The 24,517-nt window shown below is 33.3% G+C and overlaps 1 protein-coding gene across 1 annotated transcript; it reads right to left on the bottom strand.

The window, feature by feature from the left end:
- Window positions 1-17,492: 17,492 nt before the first annotated feature.
- LOC149244358 (uncharacterized) lies at window positions 17,493-18,246 on the bottom strand. Its single transcript, XM_089367978.1, has one exon. It carries the CDS (start codon window positions 18,209-18,211, stop codon window positions 17,723-17,725), a length of 489 nt encoding a protein of 162 aa, XP_089224104.1. The 5' UTR covers window positions 18,212-18,246; the 3' UTR covers window positions 17,493-17,722.
- Between the last annotated feature and the right edge of the window lie 6,271 nt (window positions 18,247-24,517).

Genomic DNA, 24,517 nt, shown 5'->3' with positions numbered 1-24,517 from the left:
TGAGTTTGGGTGTGGTTTCCTTGGGAGAGAAAGTGCATGTTTGAGGCACTGACATGGAGGTTAGGGGGATTGTTTGGGAAGCTTTTTCTCTTGATTATTGGTGTGAGTTTCTTACTGGGAAGTGTCACTAGTTCAAAGGTAAGGTTGGTGGTTTTCTGTGCAATTTTTGGAATGACGTATCCCTGTTACAGGTGGCTAGAGAAGAGTTGTAGCAGGAAACACTATTTGGAGTAGGTTGGAGGGTTGTGAGTCCTTGAGGAGGGAGTTCACACTAGGTTGAAACATCTAAAAGGAGCCATGTAGGTGTACAGGGGTCAAGAAGGTTTCAAACAATGATATTTCTTATGCCTTGAGGCAACTCGAGATATTTGAGAGCCTTGTGGAGGTGCCCAAGGTGTCTTGGAGGTCAAGGGAGGGACAACATAAAAGGTGAAAGTTTGGACAAGAAATACAGTGGGTTTTAGAGCATTGGTTTAGCGTTGTTGGCGTGTCCTAACCAATTTAGTGGATGCACGAAAATCAAGGACAAGGAGGCAATAATAGTGAGTTATAGATGTCACCTTGTTGATGGTTGGATTTTATTGGATGAGAAGGTCCTATAAGATGACATCGTATTGGACACTCGTGTTGTGATGGAGGGAATCATGAGAGTATACCAAATATGAGCCCTAAGTTCGGTGATCTAGAAGGAATTTAGGCCTGCTAGAAGTGGCAGAGTTGGAGTAGCTTAAAGAACAACTTGTGGAGGATTGTAGACGATTGATTCAAGCCCTAAGAAACAAGTCTCTTGAAGGACTAAGAGATTGTTAGAAGTGGCAGAAGAAGAGCTCATAGGCATGATCAACCAGGAGCAGTTTGTAGCCCTAGACTTGCCTTGTGGAGAAGGACATCTACATCATAAGAGGGGAAGTCCTCGATGCCGTAAGTTCATTACTGGAGAATGAAATTCGATAGTGATAGAGAGAAGCCCTCTAACTCTAAGTGTGTCTTCATTGGGCGGCACATGAAGGCACTAGTGGAAAGAAAGTCCCAAAATAGATGAGGAGTAGCAATGGGCAATTAAGAATTGTGAACAACTCAACGGGAGTCTCAATGTGTTGATGCGTTGAAGGACTAACAATCAATGAGAGAGAAGGTAGAGTCAAGTTCAGTGACCTAATGGAGTTGGTTCATTGATAGAGGTAGAGTTGTGTTGATGCAGATCCGGGGTCGAAGGACCGATAAAATGTGTACAAGTTATGACCAAGGTAGCTGTGAGGAGCTCTACATCAGCTAGCCAGTGAATGTACTTTGTTATAGGTAGATTAGTGTCAAAGTGACCAACACCAAACCCTAGATTTTGTAGTCTTGTCTCAATGGTTGTATGAGGGCCATTATAATTGGTACGGGAGCCCTAGATTTTTTTATTATTAGTTTGATTAATATAAAGAAGGTGGGTTGTTGTAAAAAGTTGTATATATTGTGCACTAGTAGATTTACTATTGTATATTATTTTGATGTGCAAAGTAGCCTTGTTGTGATACACAGATTGATAGCATCAATGATTTAAGATTCCATCTTAGACTCCAGTGTCGGGAAAAATAACAATGGCCACCACTGACATCACATCCAACGACAATTTCAAGAAACAAGGTATTTGGTTAGGTAGTACGCAACTCTCAGTTAGATTGTGAACTCTAGGAACTAGGAAACATTTCTTCTTGAGCCATTGGGACATAGGAACTAAACTAGAATTTTTCCAGTCCCATTTTCCAAACAACAATAAGTTTTCTTCTCTTTTGCCACCTTTGGCCTTTGTTGATCTTAGTACTCTTAATGGAATTCTCAGTGGGGAAAGCCAACTCACTGACAATTCCTACTTAGTCACTCCAATGTATTCATTGGACAGAGACACAATCATAGTCAACAATTGAGTTTAACTTATAGGCCAAGGAGCATTCGACATTTCTAGGTTAGCATTTGGGTTCTAGTGCAGTGGATAACTTTTTCATTTGCGGTCTCATCATTCCTCTCCTCAATTCAACCTTCTTTTTCTCAATTCAAGTTATTTTACTCACCTTCTCCCTGGTTCATTTTTAATTTATCTTATTATCGAATTTTTGGGCTTTTCCTCTTTCACAACTATTTTCTCTGTTACCCAACATTGTCGAGTTTCTAAGGTTTGAGGCCACACATGTTTCTCGAGGAATGCTTCTTTTTATCTCCTCTAATCCTTGTGAATTCATTCCATGGCAATCCCTCTATTGAGCCTTCCCCTTCATATTGGGTCTCACTTTGGGACTGTCTTTCATTGTACACCTCACCCTCCTCCCCTTGCCTTCTAAAACAATGCCTCTCCTCATGTATCCATAATGACCCGTCAGTGAGCTCATGTTTAAAAGGGGGCAACATATTATCAGGAGTGCATAAAATGGGAATGCACATCGGCTCAACTCAGCGCTGATGGTTCAGTTTTATGATTTTGGGAACTTATTCCACCTCTTGTCCAAGGAAAAGTTTCACAAATTGAGAGGGAAATAACTAATTAGTGGTTCCTTCTTTTAGATATGAAGGTTTTGGTGGATATGGTTGATTGGGTGCTCAATGTAGGTCACATACACGAGACATACATATTAACTTTGGATCTACCAAGTGCCAAGAGGGATCAAATCTCTTTTCACTTAAAAACATGTTTGTATCTCAACAGTTTTGGTCCCTCTCGACTCTTGGTAGATATGGAGTTAAGATGGATCTAGATGGTTTACATGTCTTGATAATGAGGAGATTTTTTTCAAAAACATAAACTATATTTTTCATATTATGATGACTTCTTTCAACTTTTTTTTTAGTTTCTGATTTTTACATATATTATTTCCATTATTAATCATAAAACTGTATACTAATTGGTCGCCAGATGAATCATGTTTATTTAGACATCCCCCATCTTTTTTAAGGGACATGGTGTGTGTGTGTGTGATTTCTAGTTAATTAATCATTATACTAAGAGAAATGACATGTTTTTATAATTTAAGATTCTTCATAGTATAGGGCGGAAGAGATAGTGATGTAACATATTGTGTGCAAATAAACTAGATGAAAAAGGAATATTTTTTCTTCTAATTAAATTACCATTACACATGAGGTTTATATTTGTCCATGATAGATTGCACTATTAAGGCACTTCTTATGAAATCACTAGTTCAAACCTTAGTTGTTTATGCCATATGGGAGGTTATGCAAGTAAGATTGGACATTATAGTGGTAGTAGACATAATCAAATCTATTTCATGTAAGTATGGGCCCACCTTAGTTGTCAAATCTACAATATACAAAAATAAAAATAAAATAAAACTACCTTTACACATACAAAATGAAACTAGCATCAATCCATCTTAACTTGATATCTTTTGAACATCCATATGCAATTATTCTTTTTGTTCATAGATTCAAAATTGTTAAACACACATGCGAAGCAAGAGAAAATATGAAAGATAAGACATGAAGTACAATTTTTATTAACAACTGATATACATTTATAGTACATTGTTGTGACCATTGGGTTTCACATCCCAAGGTCTCTTAGACTACTTAGTCTATTCAGCTTCCACACTAACCCATTTAGGATTAGTGTCCAACATTCCCCCCCTTAATCCGAAGGGTTATGTATGAGTCCAAGAAGAGAGCTGTAATACAAAATGTGCAAAAAATGCATGGTAGCACTAGGCTGAATGTGCTCTATGAAATGTTGGTATAAAGGGCAGTGGTTTAAGGATGACCACCAACACTGGAACGCTTAGTGCAGTTCCCGGAACTCTTCCAAAACTGGCAAGAAGCTGAAGTCTTCTGCTAGAGGAAGTGATCCTATTGTTTTAAAGAGGGAAACCTTCAACCATGAAAGGGAGGTCTCACCCCGCATAAAAGGGAGAACTTCAACCTGAAAAGGGAAGTCTCAACCTGTGATGGTTTAAGGATGACCAACAACTCTGGAATGCTTAATGCAATTCCTGGAACTCTTCCAAAACTGGCAAGAAGCTGGAGTCTTCTGCTAGAGGAAGTGTTCTCAATTTTGTTCCTAGAATTCTTCCAAAACTGGCAAGAAGCTGAAGTCTTCTGCTAGAGGAAGTGTCCCAGATTGCCAACTGAAGGCATGTTTAGGGGCATCTTTGTCTCTAGCTACAACTCTGAAACTGGTGTGGCAGGTTGTGGCTCAAGCTCGCTTGATGTGACTTTGAAGCTTGTAGATGACCATCATTTCCCCCCCTGTCAGATACAAGGTGAGATGATGGAGAAAACTCAACTGCAAGACTGTTCAATACTCTGGAACAAGTTCTGACATGTGTTTGGAATATCTTCTTGGCTGTTGATGCCCATTGCCAAGAAGCGATCCATCCAAGATGAATCTTTGTTCTTGCAGGACGTTTGTTTTTGAAGCATCTGTGTGAAGAATGGCTAGTTTTATGACAGTGCTTACATGGATGAAGATCAAAACAATGATCTTTCATATGGCCAACTCGGTCACAATGTTGGCATTTCACGATCTGTTGTTTTTGTTGTTGTTGTTGTTGCTGTGGAAGAGGGGTAGAATCTGGAACAGCTGGAGGTGAACTGTCATGAGGAGCAGGTGAACTGTCATGAATAAATCCAGCACTCTGAAACTGAATGGGCTTGGAGTAGTCTGGAATATGAAAGGACAATTCCTTGTCATATCCAAGACCAGTTTTGTGCTCGTTGTGGACAAGCTGTTCCCAAGGTCTGATGATGGGCTTGGGAAGTGCAGACTGAGTTTCTGCATCTACATGTACAACTGCTGCTTTATTTGAATGAACGGTAACATTATTGTCTTGCTGTTTATGGGAGTCTATTTCATTATTCTGAACAGAAACAGGTTCAGAATGATGACTCCATTGTCGTCATTCTGCTCACTGTAGCTGAGATTCAAGCTGCAAAAAATCAATGTTTTCTTGTGCATGTTGTAAAGATGTTTGAATATCTTTGAGAGTGTCTTTGCTGACTTTAACTGTGCTTCCATCAGTAGATAATATTAGAGTGCTTAAAAACTCCAATAATCCATGAATTTTCTCCATTATTCAAACAATCAAATCAATAAATGACCAAAATTGCACTTGTAAAAAACAATAATGGTTTTAGAACATTAATTTTCCAATTTTTCAACACGAATTAATTTGCATTGATGTCTACTCATGTTCTCACTTCACAACAATCCCAATATTGTTGCTTTAACAGAATGTCCATCTTGACAGGTTTGCAGCACACAGGCTCTTCTTTTCCAGTGATAACAGGACCCCAACATAAATGAGATTAGCTTCTATGATTCATCGACCATAGACCATATAAATTTTGGACACAAACTCAAGGCCCCATATAACTCATATAAAATCATGTCTCCTACTTTCGTACCAAACTAGAAATCCGACTTGTAGAGCTCCAAAATTTTTGTAGCCTCAATAATTGAGACAACATATGGTTAACGCTGCGATATCACAAGAATGGCCTCAAACTCTGTCCATCATCTCCTACTATGGGTTTCTTGATAACAAAAATATCTGTTGGAAATTCAACTAGAAGAACAAAACGCAGAAACCTGGTGAAGATTCAAATGTGCTACCACCAAATCCAGGTGGTTTATTACCAAAAGGAATGGAAGACGATGTAGCTAGTGTAGATGCAATAGATGCTTGACCAAAGGCAATTGTCTGACCAAAGGCAAGTGTTGAAGTAGATCTAAATGCAGGTGTGCTAGTTGAACCAAAAGCAGGTTGACTGCTTGCACCAAAAAGTTGACTCCTAAAAGCTGGCTGTGTCTGTCCAAAAATGCTTCAATGAAGATCAAACTACACCACTGCAAGCAAGAATAGACTATACCCTTTTGAACAAGACTTCAATAGATGGACTCGACTACCTTCTGCAAATTAATGTGGCTACAGTAAGTTAATGTGGCCTCAGCAAATGGTTAATGTGGCCTCAAGAGATAATGAACAGACCATCCACGCTCACATTGACGGAAGGCCAACTGTTCGGAAGGCCGCACGGTGGAGTGGAGTCGCCAACATTCAACGCACTAGAGTATGCCTCTCAAATGAATTATGACCACATCTACCACACAATTTACATTTCCATGTGGAGTCTTTTTATACTCCCCCCGAAGCAATATGAAGATGATACATGCTTCTTCTCCTGCAGGCTTTACGCCCATCACCATTTTTCTGATACGAGCCGAAACCCATCAGCAGTCTGAGACTCTTCTTCCATGACTGTTTTGTAGAGGGTTGTGATGGGTCTATATTAATTTCATCCACCAGAGGTAATCGGGCCAAGAGAGATGGGTTTGATGTGGTTGTCCAGTCTAAGAAGGCATTGGAAAAAGCACGCCCATGGATTATCTCTTGTGCAGAGATTCTGGCTATTTTGGCTAGAGATGCAACTGTTCTGATGCACAGACCATCATGGCATATACTGAAAGGCCGTGGAGATAGGTGTGTCTCTCTAGAAGCCAATGTCCTTAACAACTTTCCCAGAGGCGATTCTAATGTCACTCAGCTATGCAAAATCTTTGAATCTAAAGGTCTCTCTTTACTTGATATGATTGCACTTTCAGGTGGTCACACAATTGGCAAATCCACTATAGTGCATTCACAAACAGATTATACACATTCACTCACTTCAATGCTATTGACCCTTCCATGGACAAGGCCCATGCAGGCCTTCTCAAATGAGCGTGCCCTACCACTGGACGTGGTAGTCTAAACAGGGTCGTGCCAATGGATCGTTTGAGTCCTTTGAGGTTTGATAATCTGTATTATGTGAATCTTGTGAGGCACCGGGGCTTTCTTGGACCAAACAGGTACTCTTCTCCAGCAGCCGGACTCGAAAATTGTTCTAATATTGCAAATTCGAGAGACGTTACTACTGAGTGAATGAAAAACGGGAGGAAGACAGGTCTGGAAAAACAAGGAGAGGCAGGATTGGAAGATTCATCAGAGTGGCGTAGAGAGAATATAGCTGACAAGAGGTAATATGTGGGAGCTTATGTGTTTACAGTGTTTGAAGCGTGGAGTATGGAACCACCTCCGATGGGAATGGGAGCATTCAATGTAAATGGCATTTTAGTGTGACAGAGACATCAGATTTGAGGGTGGTATTGAGGGACTCGGTGGAGAGGAGTATTCAATGTAACTGTAGTGCTGCAGAGCGTTATTAAAGGCTAGCATTATTAATTGTGGAGCATGAGTATTTAATGGCTAACATATGGAGGTCGAGTATGGCAGTGTATAGAGGCCAAGTCGGTATATTATATATGGACCTGGCGATGGAGAGTTCAACGTATGTATGGACCGGGGGACAACCCAACAGATAATGAAACAATCCTTAGCGTTATGACTGAAACTTCATTGCAAAAAATCATCCATCTAATCTACTCATATAAACCATCCAATGAACCACTATATATGAACTAGTGCACAAGAAATGAATCAATGCACAAAATTTCAAAGTTCAACCATACATAACTCAGCGTTTAATGCAAAACTCAAACCACATATAATAAAACCCACAGCTCAAATTTGAACGCACATCCATGCCATCAATGCAATTCAAAATGCATACCATTGCAGTCTTCGAAAATGGATCTTAAGGCAAATCCTTAGCTCCGATACCATGTTAAACACACATAGGCAGCAAGAGAAAATATGAAAGATAAAACATGCAGTACAATTTTTATTAACAACTGATATACATTTATAGTACATTGTTGTGACCGTTGGGTTTCACATCCCAAGGTCTCTTGGACTACTTAATCTATTCAGCTTCCACACTAACCCATTTAGGATTAGGTGTCCAACAAAAATTAAGATATATCTTCTTTTCAATTTCTTGTTAGTCTTAAACTTTTAACATTTAGTTTGTATTACTCGTGAAACACGCAAGTATGATCAACTCACAAATAATCAACTATTATGTTAGTAATATGGCCATTATTTCAATATATATCTATATTTGATATAACGATCATACAAAAATATTACAAAAGAAAAATAGCCTAGAAAAAAATATAATGCCATATAAACAATCAACCATAATATTAACAAAAAATCACCAAATTCATAAATAAATAAATAAATAATCATCTTCCTAATAACATTTTCTACATAATAATAATGGTAATAAATAATTAAAAACAATATACCTTCCTCCAATACTATAAAAATGCGTTAAGTTTTACATTTAACAAAACTACGTCTACCATAATTAAAAGAACTGTTCTTTTAATAGAAAATTAATAGTAATGAATAAATAAAAACAATAAACCTTCTTCCAATACTATAGAAATGTGTTAATTTTTACATTTAACAAAACTACGTCTATCATAATTAAAAAAACACTTCTAATAGAAAACTAATATAAAATATTGGCATAAAATTTAATGGTTTTAAAACCATTGCCATCCAACTAAAACTAAGTGTAAACAAAAAGATATCTAATATGAGAGTGCTTACTCTATACTACAACTATAGAAGAAAATGTAAATAAAAAGATATCTAATGTCAGAACATAAAAAAAGTGTAAATAAAAAGATATCTAATCAATTAAAACCATTGCCATCCAACTAAAAATAAGTGTAAACAAGAAGATATCTAATATGAGAGTGCTTACTCTATACTACAACTATGCAAGAAAAATGTAAATAAAAAGATATCTAATGTTAGAGTATAAAAAAAGTGTAAATAAAAAGATACCTAATGTCAGAGCATTAAAAAAAGTGTAAATAAAAAGTTATCTAATGTAGTGCTTACTCTATACCCTAACGATTCCCCAACCATTGGCATACAACTATAAAAAAGTGTAAATAAAAATATATCTAATATGAAAGTGCCTACTCTAAACTACAACTATTAAAAAAAGGTGTAAATAAAAAGATATCTAATGTGAGAATGCTTACCCTACACCCTATTAGGGTACATTCTTGCCCGCGTCGAAATCAAAGTTTCTTTAGACAAGGCATCCTCTTGGATTATTGAAATTGTGAGTACAAGTAATTTACTCAAATATATTTTAATTTTTAAATAGGTTAATAAGTTTTATTATTTTAAAGAAATTTTTGACTATCCAAAAACAATTAAAATTTTGAATTATTAACTTGTAACACTTTAAATTATATTAATTTCTATTTAATAATAAGAACCTCATTAACACATTATAAATAATAGGAATGATTTTTATTTATGAAAAACACAACTCAAATCCACATATATCTAGGTTTTCATGATTTATCCTTAAGAAAACCAATTTGTTTTTTTTATCAATATTTAGCATTAGTATTTGCACTAAGAAGTGCAAAAGAACGCTAATAGGAGAACTGGGAATGTGGAAGGTAATAATTCATACATTATTTTATGTAATATTTTGGGGTTGTACAAAGTTTTATAAGTTGAATGATTGTAATTAGCGCATCATAGTTTAATATTTAGTTGTGAGACTGCAATGGGGAGGGAGGAAAAACTTTTGCAAAGCGCAAGAAAATGGAGAGGGAGGAAAATCTTTTGCAGATAAGAGTAGGAGAATGTAAATCTATCAAGTAAATCCAGTGTCATTCTAGTCAAAATAAACATCTTTATTATATTGACTAGAGTTACGTACAAGGAAAAAAACAAAATTACATCATCAATTTTGCATGGTTGACCTACAAAGCCCATACATATTACAAATAATTGAAGAGTTGTGTGATGATGAGTAAAGTTAGATAACACCTCAATATATTGCAAACTTGAGTCTAACTACAAATCATCCAAAAAAATTCAAAGAACAAATAATCATTGATGAGAAGTGTACATAAGCATAACATATGGGCATAATATCAATGTATAACATGAACATCTACCCGTAGCATAACTAAGCACCAAAAAGCTTGTATATCATCTAGACCATTTTCTAATTTATTACAATGTTTCTAACTTAAATTCATTTTTCCTTTTCAGTTTGAAAATAGAATGTGATAGTAAAAATATAAAAAAATACCACAATCAGTATTAATGAAAAACTAGTATTATCACCACTATATCTAACACTGTAACATTCATAAAAAGTTAATCACATTCAACTAAACATTTTACAAGCCAATATAATGTTAAAAAAAAATAAGAGAAATAACTCATGGATAATTGTTGAGATTCATTCTATAGAAGCTCTCACATGTGCTTCCCACGACCGTTGATGCTTCTGATAAATCCAATAAACAAATTTAATAAAAGTAAAAATCTTATCTTAAAAAAATTGTGATTCCAAGTTTCACTTTAGATTATTCTACTTGTTACCCATAACCATTCAATCCTATAAACAAACTTAATAGAAGTAAAAATCGTATCTTAAAAAAATTGTGATTCCAAGACTCTCATATTATGTAAATGAAATTCTTTGATATCAACAACTATCTTATATATTAGCTAATCTAAAACAAAATCAACTAAAGTCATCTTATTTCATTTATTTAAACTCCACTAGGTTGGGTTACCTCTTTTCAAAAAAAAATTACATAAATACCAGCGAAAAACAAAAATCCTTTATTATTCTTACAAAATATACACTTAAATTTTATATATTATTATAAATTATTATTAATTTTACTAGTTTAAATTTAGTTTAATTCTTGATTTATTAAGTTTTGAGAAAAATGAAATATTTTTTTATTCGCATCTAAAAAGATTAAATCTCTTTATAAATATGAAGTTAAAATGTATCTAAACTAGTTTGATTATTAATTATAATAATAATAATTTTATTTATTTATTTGATGTAATTTTAAAAAGTCAAAATGTCTTAATTAATAATTAGAATGATTTATTTTATTATTTTATTTTTATTTTTATGTAATTTGATCGATTCATTTACTGGATAAGACATTACAACATCTCTTACATATTGAGCAAGAGAGCACCTCTCAAAGCAATAACAATCAGTTTCGATATAATATGATACAATTTTTTTATATTAATGTAGATATTGACCCAAAAAATTATATATCATATTATAAAAATTATTAATTAGTATAATATCAATATCTTTGTTATTTTGTGTGTGTGTGTATATATATATATATATAAGTTTTATAGATATCATATATAAACATATTAAAATTTTAAAGGTTTTTTTCTATACAATCGTCCATGATTAGTTCTGCTAGAGGGCCTCTACCCTCTCTTTTAGTTAGATTGTTTCTAGAGTTTGTAATAATTATGGATCTATTGGTATTCCCTTTCAATCTTCTCATCTTTGACCTCCTTTTCATAGAGCAATTGGGTGAAGTGGGGTTTCTGGTACCTCCACAAGGTGCATCTTGGCAAGCTAGAAATCTAGGGCGTTGTCTGCCAAAAATGGTGCAAGATTGAAAATATGAAGTTAAATCCAACAAGATCGTAGAATATATACAATATATGCGAGAACATGCTCCAATCTGCAAGTTCATCAGATTATAGCCATCTGAAAAGTCTTTGATTGGGTGGATCCAAAATAAATGGAACCTCGAGGGTAAAATACAATTGGAGCTAGGGGCAAAAGGATTATTCAGAGACATTTTCTCGATCTTGGAAGATAGATTGAGGGTTTTTGAAGGAGAGCGTCTTTTTTTAATAATGCAAGGCTCTTCATGCAATTTTGGAAGGAGCAGTATAATCTAGAGAATGAAGACTTCCTTGATGTCATGGTGTAGGTTCGACTCTTTTCTCTTCCAAAAGAATATTGGGAGGAGGAAACCCTTGGAGGCATTTGCAATGCCATTAGCAACTTTCTCAAAGTCTCAAAGGCTACTAAGAGAGGGATGTGTACATCATATGGTGAAATTTGTGTATATATGAATATCTCAACTTTGTCAAGGTATTATAGGCTACTAAGAGAGAGAATTGTACAACATATGCTCAAACCTGTGTTTATATGAATATCTCATCCTATTCCATCTCCAATAGATATTTATTATCAAGATAGTGCTTGGAAGCAACCTCTAGATTATGAACATGTCCCCTTTAGATGTAAACATTGTCATGAATACAAACATCTTATTAGAGACTATAATATGAATAAAAAAAAGATTAAAAAACCAAAAAATAAAACATCAAAAACAATAAAACATTGATCCAACAAATAAAACCTCACAAACAATAAGACATTAATCCAAATAAAAATAAACAATTAATCAACTAAAAAAATCATGCCAATATCAAAAACATTCTCTTCCTTAAATTCTTTAATCTTAAAAAAAAAAAATCTATATAATAATAATTGGCTTTATAGTTTTAACTCCACTTAATACTAAAAGAATCTCTTAGATTTCTCTTTTAAAAATCCAAACTATATATTTTTTTTCATTAATAAAATATATATATTCATTCCAATTTCAATATATTTTATATTAATTTACTCCCCTTTTTCGTCCACCTTTCAAGGCGTTAATATCACTACCTTATCACGAGTCCACCTTGCAAGGCGTTAATATCAATACCTTATCATAATTAAGGGAGGGCGTAAAGGTTACAGTGAAGAAAGCCCTGTCCTAAAGTTAGGTAGATCATGGACATTGGGATTGAATGTGTGTCTCTATATATCTATCTCGGTGTTAATTTATAGGTTTGTTTTTAAAGTTAGTTTAAATTGATTTAATATTAATTATGAGTGATTAATATTTATGAATTTATATTAATTTATTATTATAATTTTAAAAATTTACATCATTTGGATAGTTTATTGCCGATTTATAAAAGATAAATTTTAGTAATTTTATTAAATAATTTTTGGTTTTGGATAGTTAACTTATTTGTTGAAACTGAAAAAAATCATCAACCTATTTAATTATAATTATAGAAAATAAATTTTAAATTTAATAAAATATTAGAGATAATTTAAAATTAACAAACCATTTTCAATTTATAATAGCAAAAGATAATGATTTAGATTTATATTTATTAAAGTAAAATTTTTATGGATAAATCACATCAAGTTTTAGGATTGATGCGTTTTCATCATCATCCCCTACCGAGCTTTATTATTTGGGAAAATATGGATAATTGGATATAATAATAAACTCCAAATGTTTATGAAATGAAATAATATTATATAAATGGGAACATTATAATTATTTATTTATTTTTTAATTAAACAATAAAAATATAAATATTATAAACATTTATTATTAAATTTTATCAAAAATGAAATATTAAAGAAATAAAATATTATTAATAGAATAATTATATTTTAATTATTGCGTTGGTTTTCTAGCCAAGTATGATAGAGATGTTGTAATGTAATATGTTGTAAACATTTACCTCAAGTATGGTAGAGATATTGTAATATAATGTGTTGTAAACATTTTACCTTGTTATTATTATTATTATTATTAATTTTTATTGGCTAATTACGATAAGACTTGGTCAAATTACATTAATTTTTTTTTATTAATTTTTGTTGGATAATTAAGGTAAATTTGACCTGGTCAAGTCACTGATGTTTTTGAGCTCCAAGTTTATGATAACCCTTGGTATTCATGTGGAATATAACCTATTTAAAGAGGAAATTAAACCAACCTAGATCCATCTTGACTTTGGATCTGCCAAAAGTTGAGAGTGATCAACTATATGCAAACCTCTTAGAGTGAAAAAAAATTCATTTTCAAAAAACTTGGTAGATGCAGAATTAAGATGAATCTAAACTAGTTTTCCTAACACTTCAAAATGGTCTTACAATAAGTAAGGATTTAAATAATTAATCTATTATTATTAAGTGTTTGGAGATTATGTCTTAAAAAATTAAAATATCTACTTTGAATATTTTTATACATATTATATTTATCTTAAAAAATATAAAATAATAATAATAATAATAATAATAATAATAATAATTAAAAAATTAATTTACAAGCATTTTATTAATCATATTAAAAAATATACCAACATAATTAACCTTTTACTAACCATGGTTAAAGAAACTAGATAGATGGTTAAATAAAAACATTTAATCTAAAACGATACAAAATTTAAACATAGTTAGAGCCCTCATCTTATTATAATTAACCAATTATAACGAGCATTTTTACTCTAAAAAACAACTGGAAATATAATCTAAACCTTAGAAATATAATCTAAAATGCTCCCCACACACACATATATATATAAAAGTTATACTAAAGAAAATATACAAATAGTGCTTCAAAAAATCAATAACAAAAGATTGACACCTTAACGGGGTTAACCAGGTTGCGTAGGGATAGGCCTTTACAACCAACGAAAATAAATTCTAATGAAGGTTAATAGTTATAAAATTTAGAGTAAAAGTCATTATTTATATAAATAATTTTAAAACCCAAATTCATATTACATTTTCTTTCTTATTTAAAAAATAAATAAAAATAAAAATAGTTTCAGTAAGTGATAATTTAATAATATATCAATTAAAAAAACTAAAACATTACTCAAAATTTAACAACGCTCATTTAAATATTTCAAGAATTTTTATTTAACTTAAATTCTTAAAAATATAAGAAAAAATAAAAAGTGTTATTTATTCTATGTATTAAGTGATTATTAAGTATTATAATTTATGTTTAAGGAGCCTAAATTAGATAGTGATAAAATGTATTATTAAAGTAATATTTTTGTTAAGGTTTCGAGTTCAAAACTTATGTCCAACCATATTAAGAATGGGTGTGGCCTAAATTAAGTGTGATCTCATAAAAAAAATGTATAGTCTAACTCTTCTACTACATCTACATTACCTAATTATCTTATAATATTCCAACATAATGATAAGCTAACTCTTCTATTGCATCTACACTACCTAATTATCTTGAAATATTCCAACATAATTGTCAAGTCAACAAGACCCAACCATTGGAGTAATTAACTCCTACTTGTCTTGTGATGGAGTGCTTTGTTTTTCTTAGAAGTTTGTTCGATCTAGGAGAGATCTTGAATTCTATTTATATGTGTGGTTGAGATATTCTCTCAACATACTAATTGAGTGGCTAAGATATTGAATCTATCTTAAGCCAAACTTTATGTATAAATATGTACTATCGAATGATAATAATGTATTGTAGAATAGTTTTCTCTATGAACAATGTTTCTCTCCTATTTTCTGAATTGGTATCAAAGACAAGTTTCTTTGAGTTAATCCTCTAGAGAGGGCCCAGGAATACGTGGGATCATTGAGAGGTAATCCTTTGTAAATGTGTAGGATTAGAGGAGCATATTGTGTGTTCTATGTGAAGTTATTTTGTTTTGGTGTAGTTGTGTGTGGGGGTTTGCACAAGAACATAGTTAAAGCCACAACCCTTAGTTTTCTACACAAAACAAAACCCGATGTTAACTTGAGTACAACTATTTTATGCACCGAATTCTGGGAAGAAAAAATATTGAAGGAGGTTGGAGACACATATGGAATTTCTCTTATTTCTTCTCCAATCCAGTAGTTTCTAGACAAGCATTCTCCATTTGTGGTCAATGAAGCTTTCTCTATGTGCACTTTATGATATAATTCCTTATAGAAACCTTAATTTCTAGAACTATAGTGAAGCTAGAAAACCAAGTGAAACTAGAGGTTTGTGCATGTTTTAAATTATCTCTCCATTGATCTCTGTGTCTACATGATGTTGTCCTCCTAGGCAAGCTTGAGGAAGAGATCAATTTCCTTTTCCTTGTCATCCTTAGTGACCTTTGTGTGGAGGAAATACAACGGATCGAGGAGGAAAAGTAAGCAGGGTGGATAATTCAAGTTAAAACTTGATATCTCGCCAAGACAATCTCAAGAAAACTGCTAGTAGAGAAGAGGGATGGTCTGATAATGGGCATGTTGTTTTTCCTAATCTTTAGGATTATCCATACTAAGAAATATTTGAAGCATTATCATTCAAGGTTCACAAATGGGTAGAGATGATGTTACAACTAAGGCTGGGCAACATATGACACATTTGTCATAATTGAGGATGTCGTTGTCATTGAAGTTATTAATTTTTATAGAGATTTTGTTAATGTATTAAATTTTGTTTGTAAATTAAATGAATCTCCAAAGTCCAAGGTGAAAGAGGTAACAATAAAGTGAAATTGTATTTTCAAAGGTAGATGGATTCAAGTGCATGTAAAAGCTCAACATGGATGGTTGTCTGGTTAGTTTAGGAGTTGTGGATCTAGGGAAGATCCCTCATTGGTTGTTGAAGACATGATAATGGTCTACTAGTGAGGTTATGCAACATCTTGTGGATGTTGTTCGGTAACTGAATTCAAGAAATCCGTGATTTAGGAGTTCAAAAACGGAACTCATGAATTCAACACCAAAACTACACCTTTACGAGGGTTAAGAGACAACTTGATGAAGGTAGTAGCCTAGAAGATTTCAAGATTATTAAGGGATGTTGATAAGATCTTACTTGATAAAGATTGAGAAAAGGACTCATCAAGGGAGGGTGTTGGAGTAATTAAGTCCTACTTATATTGTGATGGAGTGATTTGTTTTTCTTAGAATTTTGTTAGATCTAGGAGAGATCTTAGATTCTATTGAGATGTATGTTTGAGATATTCTCTCAACATACTGATTGAGTGACTAAGATATTCAATCTATCTTAAGCCAAATTTAATGTATAAATATGCACTATTAGATGATAATAATGTATTATAAAATAATTTTATGTGTGAACATTGTTTCTCTCCTATTTTATAAATTATTAGATGAGAAAAGATATTAAAACCATGGATTTATTTCATTATTATAAAATAGGTGGGATAATGACTAGTTTTTTTTCATTCATGGGAAAGGATGATGGGCACTTGTATATGCCATTTCTTAGGTTGGTCTTTAATATGACTTTCTTTTTATTATTCCTTCTTGAGTCTTTTCAATGTATAGAGTTTAGATGCTTGTATTCTTATTTTTTTAAAGATATGGTTGTACTAATTTCATAGTTAATTTTGTGAGGATTAAAGTGCTACCTCTTGCATGGTTATAGATATATTTGCTAAATTGGTATGAGTATGAGAAATTGTGGTTCCAATGATGAGAGTGATAAGGATAATGAGAAATTGTGAGTGAATGGCCAATTTTAATTAGAATGATAAAAGAAAAAATATGAATAGATGAAGTTCAAATTTCCATGAAAATGAAGTCTCATACATTCTCTAGCGATTTTACAGTCAATCTTTATGTCCTGATAATTATTTGAGATAAACTTCCTCTCCAACTACCACATACATTCAATTATATCATTTATTTCGATGTAGACTCCCTTTCCTCCTTCCTTTTGAACTTAACCCCTCTCGTACTCAAACCTCTATACTAATTCTTGAATAATATTCACATAATTTAAATATACCATGAAAATCTTACAGCATAGTAGTTCATGTGGTTACATGTCTTCATGAGTTTGAAATTCATATTTAAAATTTTGAAATCTATACCAAAAATTTAAACATTTAAATATAAGATAATTTTATTTGATCATAAATTTCAACCTTATAGTAAAAAAATAATAAAAACCATTGATAAATTAAGATTTCAAAATGATTGATGTAAGTACAAACTAACCAACCAATTACATTAATTTAAATAAATAAGTGATAGACTCTCGTTTAAGTGATTACTAGGATTAACCTAAATGCTATCTTATACATAAATGACAATGAAACACAGACCCACATCAATAAAATACATGAAATAGTAAAGTCCCTGCACAACAACCTTTCTATTTTTCTCCACATTAGTTCTTCACAGAACTACAGCTTCGGCTCCTTGGAAACCGAAGATCTTCGTCCAGAGTCTGTTTTAAAGAACCAGAGAAATCAGAGGGGCTCTCTTCATCAATTCTGCCCACACTAATTATCTGTTGCCGATTACGTTTCTCAGTGGAAGCGCTGAGACTCCGGTTGAATGGCTGATGATCAGACAACTTCGTTATTTTTATTGGCGTTGCTCGCCCCCGCTGCGACGCCGCTCTGATGAGCTCTCTGTAATCGTGGTCGTTGTCCCTGAAAGAAGAAGAGTTCAAACTGAAGCTCCTTGGGAGAGTCATGGTCACCCCAGTTGCCCCCACTACGCCAAGGTTGTGCGATCTCTCCCCAAACTGGGTCATGCCGTGGACATAGAAATCTCGAGCTCTGGCCAGGTAGGGGATGGGAGACAGAGCTCCGATAAATTTATAGAGAGCTCGCACCATCCTCTGCTTCCTGCGCTTTTCTGATGCTTCCATTTTGCCGTCTAACTATTGAAATCTCACTAGTTCTGTTCCTCATATAGCACCCTGCTTTGAGAGAATAAGACCACCTAATTGAAGGATGGGGCCATTGTTACCAACTACTTCATTAACTTAATTTATTAGTATAGTTATCTGTAGCTATAATTAATAAATGCTGTTTAATTATAGTTATCTGTAGCTATAATTAATAAATGTAGTTTAATTATTATAATTTCTTTATTTGATAAGTATAGTTTTGATTGAATTATAAGTTAGGTGTTTTAATTTGCAAATTACATAATTTAAATAATTTTTAAAATAAAAGGGTATGTTATTTAATCAAAATTAACAATAATTTATTACGGAGTTGTTTATATGAAAGAATTTTTAGAGTTTCTAGTCGATTTATGGTTACGATTAGTCAAACAAATTTGTGGTGAAATATTGATTTGTGTTATTTAAACTGGTTTTTTGACTACATATATGGATTCCTCCCTAAAAACCCTAGACATGTAAATTGTGAAAAATTCATCCTTAAACTTGTGATTTCAATGAAGCTCTGTATTAAACCCTGAACACTTAAATTGTGAAGATTTCAACTTTCAAACTTGAGATTTCAATAAATCCCTGCCAAATTTTAAACAAATTAAATAATAAAATAAACTAGAAAACTTTTCAAAAATCTCACTTACAAAAAACGCTATTTATATAAACCCTATTTATTAACAGTGATAACCACAACGGCAATCTGATCTGTATGTTGTGGCTACTTTGTGGGTGGCATAACCTCAATCCCACTAGTTTTGTGTCGATGTCATACCGTGACTGTTACGCTAAAAGTATGGTGGGGTTTATTTCGTGGTGACCTAACATCAACGTTACTATAGTTTGAGTGAGCATGGTATTATGGTTGACATGTGAAGTGGCGTGGGGATGTCATAACGTGACTATTACGCTAGAAGTATGGTGGGTCATTAGACAGTGACATAATATCAACGTTGTTATAGGTTGAGTGAGCTTGTCATAGACTTCCTAAGCTAGCTTTAAATTCTAGCCAAAACCGCCTAAGGCTCAATTGAGGGTGGCATAAAGGCACAAGGGTCTGGTTAAACTATTGAGAGATCAACAAAAATGATGCATTGCAAAACATAAATAACATTAAAGATATTGTTACTTTTAAGTTCAAAGAAAAAATGTGGTGTGAGAAAGATTTAGCGGCTAAAAGAAAATTAAGTTATTATAAGAAGGTCATCAACCCCACCCTATAAGATCAAAAGTATCTCTCTATTTTAACTAGCTCAAAGAAGAAAATTAATATAGCAAAGATTAGAACGAATTCTCATGAGCTCCATAGTGAAACAGGTCATTGGGAAGTTCCTAAAATGCCATGGATGGAAAGGATCTGCCATCTATGTGAGAATAGGAACATCGAGGATGAAAACCACTTCCTCTTAGAGTGCCCCGCGTACAACCACATTAGATCTCAGTTTCACAATATTTGTTTCAATACTGACCTTCCTAGCTTTTTACAATGTCAAAATTATAGTGAGCTCGGGAGGCTTCTCTCCAAGCTTTTTGAGCATAGGAATAAAATCTTAAATCAAAATAAATAATTTGTTTCTTTAGGTCTGGTAGGCCATTGTTTGGTCTCAGTGGACGTTAACCATCATCATCATCATCATCATCATCATCATCATCATCATCATCATCATCATCATCATCATCATCATCATCATCATCATCAATTATGGTGAATGTTTTTATTATAATATTTTTTTTAAATAAATTAATTTTATATTAAATTGAATTATTTTTAAATTATAAATTTAATAAACAATTTTTAAAATTTATTTAGATTTTTTTCTCTTAAATAATTAATAAGATGTAAATTATATTGTGTAGACACAATCAAATGCGTTGTTGTTATAATAGTGTATGGATCTCTTTGAAAGAGATTTAATATCTATCTGTATTAATATATGATTGTTTCTTAAAGTCAGGACATTTTTTCATTCAAATACATAAATCAGAAAAGGAAATTTGATAATCTTTTCATGAAAGTTCAAAATTGGATTTGTATTTACATACAAAAATTAACATCAAAACAATATGTTATGGGTGCAAGATGGGGTGTGCTAAACCCCCTTCCATGAAGGGCCTGTGATAGAATTCAAATTGATTTCCATCTATGTTTTCTTTTATGAGCCATTTCCCTTAATCCATTGGATGACCCTCCTTAGATAATGAATATGCTTGCATGCTCATGTTCCTGAATACATGGCAACACAAGCATACATCATATGAAAGATTGATTCACAAAATATCTTCCACAAACACCAACAAATGTAAATTTAAGCATCTTTTAGTTCCATTGAACTAGTTGGTAACATTCATAAAGTCCCCAAAAATCTGTGTAGATCTAAATCCTTGTTATATAGATCCCCATTCACTAGACAAAAGCATAAGAAGCTTCAAAGCCATCAACTTTGCTAAAGAAAATTTTAGGGGTGAAATTTCGCTAATTAGTTATCTTGTGGAAATTTTCTGAAAAAAATATTCACTGTTTTGGTGAAAAAATCACTTTACATGTATATGATTAAATGGATGATATTCATCAAATTTTTATCAATTTTAATAGTAAATTACATGTTTTTTTATTAAATATTTGCCTACATCTTATATGTATGACTTTTCAAACTAGAATAGTGGCATATAATACTATACATAGGAATAATATTTGAATCCTTTAAAAAACCTGAGCTCTGCATAGTTTTTTGTACCTAATCCCAAACCCATAGACAGAGTAAAATAATGGTGTTGTGAGAGATAGAGGATAAACCCACCCCCACAAGTGCTACTAGGGACCTGGCACGCCCCATCAAGAAAGGATTAGGGTTGAGAGAAGCTAATGAATTCTACCTTTGAAATTGGAAAACCTTGAGGTTTAACTGAATGCTGTAACAAAGAGAAGATATCCATCACCTTAGTTGCAATTCCATCCATAGTTGTGGTGTTTTCCTGAGAGATAACATTGTTCCTTGCTATCATAGTCCCTAACAGATAAGGAGGGTGACTGAACCATATGCTTTGATACTATTGTCTTGTGCCCAAGGCTGCCAAACAATAGTAAAGTAGTGCTCCTACCACTGTCTTCTCAAGCCTAACTGATTGTGCATTTCATTCCATACCCCTTTCAAGAAGGAACACTATACAAATAGGTGTACCACATATTCATCCTAATTATTGCATAGGGTACACCAATCGGGCCCTTCCAGTGTCCTCTTCCTAATATTATCTTAAGTAGGGACTTTGTTCCTCATTAGGAACCACATAAGGAGATGAGCTTTTGCTAGACTCATGAGTTTCCAAAGGTATTTCCACCACTAGATCTGTTTTCTGCCAACCCTATTAATGATCAGGTGTAGATATCTTAATTTGGGAGTAAAATCCCCAAAGGGAGAAAAGTTCCAATGAAGTTCATCCTTATTTTCTGTCAGCCTGATATGAGAGAACTTCAACTCACCAAGGCCCAACCTTGTTGCTAGATATTTGTATAGGGTGGGTCTTGTTAGTGTCAGTCTTGTATGCCTGTCACCAGTGATCAAATATGCTTTTACCAAGTTTATTAGGGGTCTCAAGGTCAAATTTTATCATGTCACTAGGTTTTCAGAGTAAAATTTGGTCACTAGTTAGTTATCTAGGAATGTCTCTATTCTCTTAAAAAATCTCACATGTCAGTCGCTTACATCACTCAAATAAGTGAATCATAATAAAGAGAATGTCTTCATCATATCAGTCATCATCATTACCATTTCACTCAATCCGATGTCTTCATTAGGTCATTAGGGTTTCAAGGTCCAGCTTCATTTCATGCGTAAAATCCAGGATAGGATGAGTTGTGATAAGCAGCTCTTTGAAATAAGTTTTTATGAAATTTCATAAGTGTTTCATGGTTACAATCTCAAGGTTCCAAAAGGAAGAAGTTTCACTATCCAAACAGAAAAAGAGAAGTTCAGATTTCAAGTCTCCAAAGTGGCCAAGTTTAAAAAGGTGAAAGTCATGTTTTTGAAAGGTATGTGGGGCCCATTTTTATTCAAAAGAAGATCTTACTGTGCCTATAAAAGCCAAAAAGTCCCAAACATGTTCATTTGCATCCTTACCTCCTTTGTTCATCAAGATCTCCCCTCCTTTGGTGAAAAAAGGACGGGTTTTCTAGCTAAAATTAGCAAAATCTCTCGGTGCTACGCTTCTGTGAACTGCCCTGTGCTTCTGGAGGTGACACTTCACTTCCATAAATTGTTTTGTGCTTCTGCCAATGGTGCTGCTCTTGTGATAGATTAGCACCAAAATTGCCAAAACTCACCCAAACTTCAAATTTAAGCTTGCATTCCTTCTTTTTGTTCTTTTACACTGATCAACAAGTAAGTATCATAATCTAACTCACCTTTTTCCATTGGAAAAGTAAGTGCAAATGTGAGTTTTCTTCATCTAGGGTTTATGTGAAATTTCATGCTGCAAGGCTAGTACAAATGATGGGTTTTGTTAGTTATGACATTACAAACTTTTAAATTTGTCATATCATACCTCTGTACATGTATAAATCACACTATCATTCACTAATCAACTCATTTACCTACATTTTACCTTACCTTTGCACAAACCCTAGCTCATACCTATCATTTTGGACAATTTCCTAGGAGGACTATTTTTAAATTCTCCTACTCATCTCTCTCTCTCATTTCACTCCATTCAAACTTCCTAAGTTTATCCTACAACTCCTATCCATCTCCCAAAATTCCCTTATCATCATTTCCCTTCCCTAACTCCCTCATTTCATCATTTCACTCATTCCTAACTGTTTTTCCATTTTTCTGTTATCTAGGGTTATTATCAAAATGGAGGGAGATTCTTCACCATCAGAAAGGAGAAAACATCATAAAGGAAGGAGAATCCTGAGATATGAGCCTACCAACTACAATGAAATCAACTCCTCACCATTCATCAAGAAGTTCTTTGAAAATGTCAGATGTCTAAGGTTTTGTCAAAAGGTAGGTGAAGTGGGTTTCCATGAGTAGTTAATTGATTGGATTGCCACCAATATGAAAGGGAAAGGGCCATCATAGCAGGGATTGAATTCAAATTTTCATTAGCTACCATCTCTCTTACCACATTGATCATGGGGAGTACTAGTTCAAAGACATGAGCTTAGACCTTGAACACTACTGACCTTTCTTGAATCACCCTACAGAGAGGCCCATTCACATATCATCCCATTCAGGTACCTGTTGGAAAAGTATGCACCATTGATGAAGGTTGTAATGAAGTTTTTCACTTGTGAGGGAAGATTTTCTATATTGTATGGGTACCACATTAATTTGTTAATGCATTTCACAGCTCCAAAACCTCTCAACATGTGTAATTATTTATGTAGAAGCCTTGTCAAAATGTCTGAGAACATACAAATGAAAGGCAAAGAGCATCACCGTAGTATTTTTCATCACAACTTAATAAAGATTGTAGTTCTCCATCAGTTAGCAGAAAGGAACACGACATGGGATTCTTTCATAGAAACAACTTTGTAGTGGCATGAAACTACTTCCTTAGGTCATCATCCAGATACATCAACACAAAAGGTGGAGGTAGGATGATCAAGCAAGTTAATGGAGGTTCCAAAGGCACCTAAACCTGAGGTGACCAAAATATATCTGAGAGGAAAAGGGCTTGTGTTTACTTCTCAACTTGAGAAAAGGGCCAAGCCTTCTACATCAGCAAAATAGGGATCACATGTACAGGATGAAGAGAAAATTAAACATGATTTTGAATTAGTTGACTTAGAGGTAGCAGATGAACCTTCAAACCTGCAACAGATTATCAAAGATAAGGATACTCAAATCAAAGAACTCATGGACAATATGGCAAGGGAAAGATTCATCATTTCCTTCCTTGAGCAAGAAAACAACCAAATTAAGGCCAAACAACTCAGCATGGAAAAAGAGAAATATAAAATGCTGCAGCAAGGAGGAAAAGGTAAAGCAGTGTTGGAACTTGGTGAACATGATGAAAATTAAAAAAAAGTAGGAAAGAAGAAGCCAAGAACCAAGGGACTCAAAATGGCATTGAAGGAAGAGAAAGAACATAACCTGCTAGATGAAAATTTAGACATGGAAGACAGAATTTCCTTGGAGATCAATGAAGATAGAGAGTATTGGATAAGTAAGGTCAATGGCAACTTTGAACATCTTCTTGAAAAATCCAACAAGGACAACCAACTATTGAGGCACATGGCCCATCATTATCAGACTAGAAACATGATTTGCAACA

This window comes from Pinus tabuliformis, chromosome 8, assembly GCF_031772625.1.
Source record: "Pinus tabuliformis cultivar Carrire ecotype Pingquan chromosome 8, CPIR1, whole genome shotgun sequence".
In the NCBI taxonomy this organism is placed as follows: domain Eukaryota; kingdom Viridiplantae; phylum Streptophyta; class Pinopsida; order Pinales; family Pinaceae; genus Pinus; species Pinus tabuliformis.
This window is presented reverse-complemented; position numbering and strand designations above follow the sequence as displayed.

Coding starts and splice junctions, on each gene's coding strand:
- LOC149244358 (XM_089367978.1), bottom strand. CDS start 18,211: ATGGAAGCATCAGAAAAGCGCAGGAAGCAGAGGATGGTGCGAGCTCTC.